Source organism: Hyalella azteca, unplaced genomic scaffold (assembly GCF_000764305.2).
Source record: "Hyalella azteca isolate HAZT.00-mixed unplaced genomic scaffold, Hazt_2.0.2 contig8411, whole genome shotgun sequence".
Classification (NCBI taxonomy): domain Eukaryota; kingdom Metazoa; phylum Arthropoda; class Malacostraca; order Amphipoda; family Hyalellidae; genus Hyalella; species Hyalella azteca.
The window spans coordinates 32,160-40,738 of record NW_025938506.1 but is presented as its reverse complement, the minus strand read 5'-3'; the positions used below and the strand labels follow the sequence as shown (position 1 = coordinate 40,738).

Below are 8,579 nucleotides of genomic sequence, written 5' to 3'. Positions count from 1 at the left end.
CCTTCATGTAGACATGTTCTTCATTCCCATTGTACTCATTTTTTATAATTATTGTGATGGAAGATATAGCATTAATTCAACTTTGTGTGAGATAATATAATTTTTTAATTATTTTATTCTTACAGAATGGGTTTAGTTCGGCAGAATCTTTTCTTTTGTGCAAGTTTGATTGAAGACCAGAGCATGATTTTTATTAATAATCTTCTTGTTCGTTTTTTCGAGGAGTCGAACCAAATTTCTTGCTGGCGCTGGGAGATCAAAAAGCAGGTTTCCAAAAGGCATTTTAATAGAATGCGACGTTTCGAAAATACAATTTTCATTATCAAGCTGGAGATGGTTTTACAACACTTGAAATTGAATTTTGCAAATGACAGTAGTACATATCAATGGTATAGTGGATACAACTTAAAATATAAGCTTAAATCACATTGAAAATAATTTCATCGTCCGGACGAATCTGGTAGTTTGGAGGTTTATAGCTGGATGTTGTCTTGATAATGAGGTCCTCAGCTATCGCCAGTCTTGATGGGTCAGGGCACCGCATAACTATGCTGGTGCAGGCCTCCTATGTCGCTCGGGTGATGGTCTCATTGTGAGCCTCCCGCATGTGGTTCTTAGGTTATCCAGATTGTTGGTGGCATGTGAGTCGTCGGCTTAAGGTCGTGCCAGTCATTATCAAGAGCGAGTCTCCAGCTATCAACCTCCAAACAACAGGATTCTTCCGGACGCTGAAATTATTTTCAGAATAATTTTAAGCTAATATTTTATATTGTATCCACTATACCATCGATATGTATGCGATTCTTTGTACTACTCGATTCTTTGTACTACTGTCATTTCCAAAATTCTATTTCAAGTGCTGTAAAACCTTCTACAGCTTGATAATGAAAATTGTATTTTCGAAAAACGAACAAGAAGATTATTAATAAAAAGCATGCTCTGGTCTTCAATCAATCTTACAGAATTGTATACATAGTTTTTGGAATTATTATAGAGGGAAGCCATCAAGCCAAATGCCAATAAATGAGCAGTAATTGAGCAAGGCACTGCGTAAATCTGCTGCAATACAATGGCAATCATCACCTCTCCATGTTTCTCAAAAATCTCCATTTCCTATCTATTCATGTTTCTTCACAATCCTCGTAATAAACTATGCAACCCTTTGTTTCAAACTTCTTTAGTAAAAATCAGAAAGCACCAACTTTAAATCCCATCAAATCAAGTAGTTGCAATAGACAAGTACAAGCTGATGACGAGTTCATCACACCCACATAAAAGTAGGCAAGCTGCAACAATGATGTGAAAAAGGCAAGCAGAAATTATAATCATGGCAGAAGGAAATGAATTTTTTCGCCAAATGAAATTACCATCATTGAATTGAGGCCCAAAAAGAATAAAAGGAGATGATGCATGGCAGTTTGTTCCTAATTCCTGCAGCCAGCTAAATCTGGGTCCATAAGCCTGCTTGCCACATCTATGAGAGCCTTAAATTTTCCAGTCAGATGCCTCAAAAATAAAAAAAAATTGTGTACTAGAAATCTATCTATTTCTAATCTAGAAAAAGTTAACTGAAAGTAGCAATGATCATACAACAAGAAGAATTAAAGCAATGTTAGAGTCATGTACCATAGAAGGCAGATTGTCTATCAATGCTGCACACAGGAACCACGAATGAAGGAAAATAATAAAATGAGCCATCATCAACGATTTGAAGTTAAATGTTTGATAAGATTTTAGGCATTTAATGTTTAATGGATGACAAAATTAAAATGAGGCAAAAAATTCAGCATATTTGCTCAAAAGACAGTACTATCTCATTGACGCGAGGTAAAACAAAGAATTTCCACGCATGTTTTTGAAGCAACGTGGAATACTTGGACACTGCTGACCAAGACTAAATACATTACACACTTGGCATGCCCAGCTTCAGAGAATGCAATGATGCATCACTGTACTCTGTAGCAAAAATCTTATTCTTACATTCATTCTATATGTCAGGTTTAGGCTGAACTATTGACTACATTTCCAACTACCTCAACTTTATATTACCCAGCACCCTAAGTTAGTGGCCATGAAGAAACAAATTCATGACATTTATGGCAATAGAGGTGGTAAAATAATTAGGGAATTAGGAAATCAATGAGACTTGAAGGATTTCAAAGATTTCCAACACTAATTATTGATCAATACAAGCTAGTTGTCAATTGTTTACAAGTCAACTTTACCGCATCAACTGCATGAGCTAAATTGAATACAAATGTGAGAACATGAGCTAGGAATGTGTGGGTGCTAATACAGTTCACTTAGCAAAGACTCCTGGACCAGGATCAGCGAATTCTAACCGAGGCGTCCCAAGGTTAAAGTTGTTTATAGGTTGGACCCCACGTCCAACGAATTCCTGCCTGATTTCATTCATTATTTTCTCTGGGACTCTGCTGCGAAGTGATTCCCCCCTTCCTGGACATGATTTGATTTTAACTAGTTTCTTGAAAGGAAACACAGTCTTCGCCAGGGTTCTTGCTTCTAACTTTGACTTGTTGTGCGTCCTTATAATGTGCTGGCCGACCTTTCGGTGGTTATATCCTTTAAGGCATATAGGACAAACAGTCACGAACCTCAAATCATCCGTCTCCCCCTTTGCCAGGTACTGCAATTTTAGCCCTCCAGGTCTTTCCACACGTTGTTCTTGCCTTACATCGTCTTCCTGCTCCCCTTCACCGATCTCTTCTTGCTGATCTTCGAATAGTCTTGTGGCGGTGGTCTTGCTAGTGGTTGCCTGCTGATTTTAACAGTCACGAACCTCAAATCATCCGTCTCCCCCTTTGCCAGGTACTGCAATTTTAGCCCTCCAGGTCTTTCCACACGTTGTTCTTGCCTTACATAGTCTTCCTGCTCCCCTTCACCGATTTCTTCTTGCTGATCTTCGCATAGTCTTGTGGCGGTGGTCTTGCTAGTGGTTGCCTGCTGATTTTTACCTCTTGATAGTTCTATTTGTTTTGCAACCTCGTTCCTCTTGCCAATTCCGTCAAGCAGAAGAACGAGCAAAGTGAGTGGCATTGCCAGTTCTTGCATATCTTTTCCAAGACACGATGGCAAACTTTCGGGCAGGCATTTGAATTCATTATTTAAGAGAGCTTCAGCACGTATTCGGAGTTCGCTGGGGCTCAAGGTCGGATGGCCTTGCTGGCGTTTGTTGATCATATCTAGTCTTCGATGAATGCTGTTCATACCTTTCGAGGCAGCTTCGTTGAATCCATGCGCAGATTGATAGTGTCTGCGCATATGATTTGGCCGAGCGAGGCCCTCGCACGCTGGGATTAAGCACTCCCATTGCACTCCCTCCAGCTTCTTGCCACGGGTGCGGGAATATGCCTTAGGGCCTCGCCTGTGTGAGTGGAAAAAAGAAACAAACTCGATTAGACGGGGTGGAGTACGCTAAATGTTTGAGCATTTCTTTAATTATTTCAGATTAATTTTCTGTCTGCGAGCCATTCAATGAAGAAAAAACACATACCAGGGGATGCTTGCATCCTGGTCACCACTCTCTTCTACACCCGCCTCTGTGCTGTCGTCATCATCATCATCCTTGCCAGGGGGGGATGAGTCTTGTGAGGAGTTGCCGGACTTCCTTTTCTTCTTGCTGCAAGGAAATAAATGAAGCCGCGTCATAAAACAAAACATGAAAATCGCAGAAATGTCTCAAACAAGTTATTACATAATAACATGTGTGTTTTCGTTACATAATAACATGTGCAAAAATTTCTATCACTCACTTCCCACATCCGCTGAAAGCAGATGTTATTGTCGCGCGAGCCTGCACTTTAAGAACATAACGTTCTATAAGGTACAGCAGTGATGAAGGGTCGGGCATAAGTGCCCTCAAGTCGTCCTCGCCGGTGTACAACAAAAATGGATCTTTATGGCAAGGGGGCCCCTCCTTTTTCCCGCATTTTTGCTGCCACGCAGACAAATTCTTGAAGACTTCGACGCCGTCGACAATCACGTTCTTCGTTGGAACTTCATCATCATCAGACTCAAAGTCGGCGAGTCTTTCCTCCGTCATCTTCCTCTTTTTGGGAGGCTGGGCCCTGGTTGTACTCGCATGCCTTAGTTTTCTGGCCAATCTCTTTCGCCGGCTTGCCACTGCAGATTCAGATTGGCTGTAGGGCCTGCCTTTTTTGTCAAACATCGGCAGGGGTAAAGTAGGGACCTGTCCACGGGCCCTTTCCTTGATTTCGCGTCCTTCTTCTCTTGCCTTCTGGTGCCGACGGATCCTCCTAAGACGGAGTCGCCTCTCGTGGGCTGTCTCAGAGGCAGGTGCAGGCTCGTGCACTTCCTCGTCGGCGGACTCGCAAGAAGACGAGGAGGAAGAGGAGCAATCTGGCACGAATTCTTTACCGCTTCCTGAGGAATTGTCACCCGAAATATCGGAGTCCTCGTCCTCGTCTCTTGCCGGCTTGTAGTTTGTAGCTGCTGTAGGTAGAAAATGAGCAAGATTTTATGGCGGTTGTTGTAAAATGTTAAAGTTCATAGAAAATTAGATCTTCAGAAAGCAATCAATACAACTTTATGGTGGTTGTTTTAAAATGTAAAAGCTCATAGAAAATAAGATGCTCAGAAAGCAATCAATACAACTTTATGGAGGTTGTTGTAAAATGTAAAAGTTCATAGAAAATAAGATGTTCAGAAAGCAATTAATGCGACTTTATGGTGATTATTGTAAAATGTGAAAGTTAATAGAAACAAAGATGTTCAGAAAGCAATCAATGCGACTTTATGTTGGTTGTGATGATATGTGAAAGTTCATAGAAACAGACCGCATTGCTCAAGGAAGAACTGCACAGAGCCAATGAGCAGTGCTTAAGTACCTAATACTTAAGCAGAAATTCCTGCTCAAGTATATTAGAGTTCACCAATCCATAGCATGTATACTTAATGATAAATTAAGTGCTGCCTTCAGGCTCTTGCTATTAATGTAAAAGGGTTAAAGGTATAGAAAACCTTTCCCAAGAAAATAATAAATGTAGTAAATAGACTTTCAAGAGATGTTAGTGCATTCCACAACTCTTCCAAACTGTGGCTGATGCCATTTCTCTTATTAACAGAGACAACAAAAGCAAGCTCAAATCAATAAAAAATCTCTCAAGGCCCTCATTAAAGATGTCCTAATTCAAATAATAAGCCCGAAATTAACATTTGAAAAGCAATATCACAAACCTCACCTACATACAAGCAGGTGAATTTTATGCTTAATGCACCATTGCAGTAATTATAGCAGCAGATCACATCATTGCCACCAACAAGTTTATCACTCTAAAGGCCCTTCTGCAACACTCATTTATACACTAAAACATAAATATTATATTACCAACTGTATTATATGTAAAATTGATGCACAACATTTTCCCATATTATCCCATTTGAAGTCTATGTAATAAGAAAAAATAATGAGGAGACAGACCTGAATACTTAGCATCAAGACCTCCTTGGTTTCTTGATTTGGAAAGTGCATGGATTGGGAGACTCATTAAAATTTGATTGTGGAATTGTAACTAAACTCAGTATGGAACGATTTCACTAAATAATCGTTATAAATCTGAATGCATTTGTTAAATTTTTCAGCTGAACGATTAAAAACACTAAATTTTACCAAAACCCATCAACTTGGTTTAGATTAGAGTGTTAGCAGAAATAGGAGCACAACTTTTAATAAGAGATCTTTCCTAAACCAAAACATGCTTAGATTTTGGGTGCTTTTAGAGATAACGTTCATTACTTGTGATATAATCACAAAACTCACATGGGAGTCCATTCCTTAACCCCTAATTAGAAAACACGTGCATTTCAAAAGCATCTTCTCTAAAATTGCTATAATCACACAATTTGCAGCAGAATCCTTTCCCTAAACCATTCTTTGAAAAAATGTGCATACTGAGAAGAGATTTGCTAATAGTAACATAATCACACAATTTACAATTGATTCCCATACCCAAACCATGGTTAGAAAATAGGTGATGTTGGAGAGCTTCTTTTTTAGCTGCATGCATAGTCGCATAGATCACATTTCACACAGTTTCCTATTAAATGTTTAGAAAACATATGCGTTCTGATATAGTGTTTTCTGCCAGCTACGTAATCACACAACTTGCATTTCATGGCTCTCCCCAAACCATGTTTAGTGAACCCATGAACTTTGAGACCATTTTTACTGCAGCGGCATAGTCACACAACTTGCATATTGCATTCGATTCCTCTCCCCAAGCCATGTTTAGAAAACATTTGACTATTGAAATTGTCTTTTCTATTTGTAATATAGTTGCATAACTTACAGTTTAATACAGGTCGTAAATCTCGTTTGGTGATTTGGTGGGCCTTAGAAGGAACATTTGGATATAAAGAATCAGTGGATGAGGGAACCTTGGGCATTTTCTTTGCTAATCTTGCATGATCATTGTTGGTCAAGTTGGATGACTTGAACTCAGCCACAGGCTGATAAGAAAGAACTTCCTGGACAAAAGCTGCTCCGTTATGCACTGGAGAAATATTTTCCTCCGCGACAGACATCTTTTCTTCCTTGTTTTCAGGAAAAACTGGCATCACAGCCTGACCAATGGTGGCCGTGGCATCGCACGGCATGGCATCCTGAAGATGGAAAGTAGATTCATGTGATTCTTTCATATCATGCAATGAACAAAAATTAACTTAGCATTTAAATGTTTTTTAGATTACTATAATTTTCATTGTCCTCTACAAACATTTCTTGGGAAACAATCATTGATTGTTATCAATTGAATTAAACTAATTTTAATTAAAAGGATTCATCTAGGCAATTGAAATGGGAATGATATGAGAGGTAATCATTACTCAGTATAAAACTTGTATCAAAGTAAATCTACCGAAAAAATTCCTAAGTCATGCACTAGAGAACATTTCCAAGTTAGTGTGCATTCATGTGATACTGTAATTTCACATCTCACAAGAACATAAACCATGAAAGAACAAGAGACAGGACATGAGCAACATTGCTACATGCCTTGCTTGAAGGGGGCATATTGCTGAAGAAGTTATGTTCATATAAATCCTTCACTAGAATCTTTTTTATTTTATCTTGGAATTAATTTTGGATAGGAGAATATAAAAATTGAGGATACTAAGTGATGCACATTTTTCAACTGTAATAAACATAAGAGCTAATGACAGTTGAGGTGCAAGTTTTTGCAGCAAAGCCACTGAAGCCACATGATCAGTTAGCATCAACATTTTAATTCCTTAACAATTTATTTGAACTCGATCTTGTTGGATATATCACCTCATATTCTTCACTGCAAAGTGATTCATTCTTCACAGTTATCTCCTCTCCCTCATCTTCAGGCTCCTCTTTGATGCCCTCTATTGCTGCTGTAGACAAGCTGCTGCCCTCTATTGCTGGATGTAATTCAAAATAATTAATATCATGATGATACTAGCAAAGAAGAATATAAACATTATAATAGATTGAAACTATCTCTAAGGGATTTAGGTCATTAATTGTATACAATGTAATATAATCAGAAAGGCTGATAAGTATAACAATATCCCAATTGACAAATAAAATAGACTTGCAAGCACCAGTTGTGCGGCATACCTTCAGGCTCGAGTTTGCACACGTCAGTTGCTGCTTGACTGAGGCTCTGCTCAGGGCACCAGCCGTTCCTGACTGCAGAATCTGGGAGCTGGTACAGATCAACTCTGCACCCTTTTATACTGTATGCCATGTGATTAATATGATGAATACTTCAGGGTTTTCCTCAGAAATACTTGAAGTAATAAAATATCCTTCAATAACCAAGCAAGAAGAGTGTATCTGAAAGCAATTTCAAATTGAATCGAAAAGAGTAGCAACAAGTTATTTTACTGACTAAAATATTAAACTACACGATTTGGTAGCAACAACTTTTATAGAAAGTTACCTGTAGTTCTTTAAACGTATATGGCAATTCTGGGTTTGATGACAGATGATCAACATGAAATTGTTGAAAAGTTGTAGGTTTATTGATTCCTTCCCATGTGTGGCATGTTTGCAAATTTTTACTTCAACAACAAAGTTGTAGCTGCATGTGAAAATGCAATGTTGAACAACAACAATACTATAATCAACACATTGACTCCGATTGCTCATTTGACTAACTTTCCAATCAGATGGTGACAAACTCTTTTTTTTTGCATTACTTTAGACACAAATTTAAGATAAGTAGCAATTTTGTATTAACCATTTGGTTTCTAGTGCCAGTAAAATATAGAGTAAGATGCTATTTTGTAGTTTTTTTTTAATTTTTTTTGGAAGTAAAGTCTTTAAATATTTGAAATAAGACATACATAAGACATAAATGTGGTTACACTGCCCAGTGGTTACAGTTCAGAGTACCATACCAAGATTGGAGCAGAGAGGTGGGGGTTCAATCCCAGCTCTGTGCACTAGTTTCTGATCAGAATCGGCAAGGAGGCTGGGTGGTTAAGCAAAGCAAAATTGGAGCAGACCGCAACAAGCTGTGAATGTTCTGCTACGTTATGAATAGGCGACAGCCCTACGGCCTTACGAA

The 8,579-nt window shown here is 38.6% G+C and overlaps 1 protein-coding gene across 3 annotated transcripts; it reads right to left on the bottom strand.

Annotated features, from left to right (window-relative positions):
• Nucleotides 1-741: 741 nt before the first annotated feature.
• Nucleotides 742-7,972, bottom strand: LOC108668728. Of its 3 annotated transcripts, none has more exons than XM_018155971.2 (7): nt 7,625-7,972; nt 7,310-7,425; nt 6,330-6,642; nt 3,774-4,473; nt 3,515-3,640; nt 2,962-3,385; nt 742-2,776 (listed from the first exon to the last, which is right to left on the bottom strand). In XM_018155971.2, the coding sequence occupies exons 1-7, from the start codon at nt 7,752-7,754 to the stop codon at nt 2,300-2,302; spliced, it is 2,286 nt and encodes a 761-aa protein (XP_018011460.1). In that variant the 5' UTR covers nt 7,755-7,972; the 3' UTR covers nt 742-2,299. The 3 variants fall into 3 exon arrangements, with proteins under 3 accessions (XP_018011460.1, XP_047737585.1, XP_018011461.1); XM_047881629.1 differs by having other exon boundaries at nt 742-2,784; nt 2,970-3,385; XM_018155972.2 differs by having other exon boundaries at nt 742-2,615; nt 2,801-3,385; nt 7,625-7,971.
• Nucleotides 7,973-8,579: the final 607 nt, after the last annotated feature.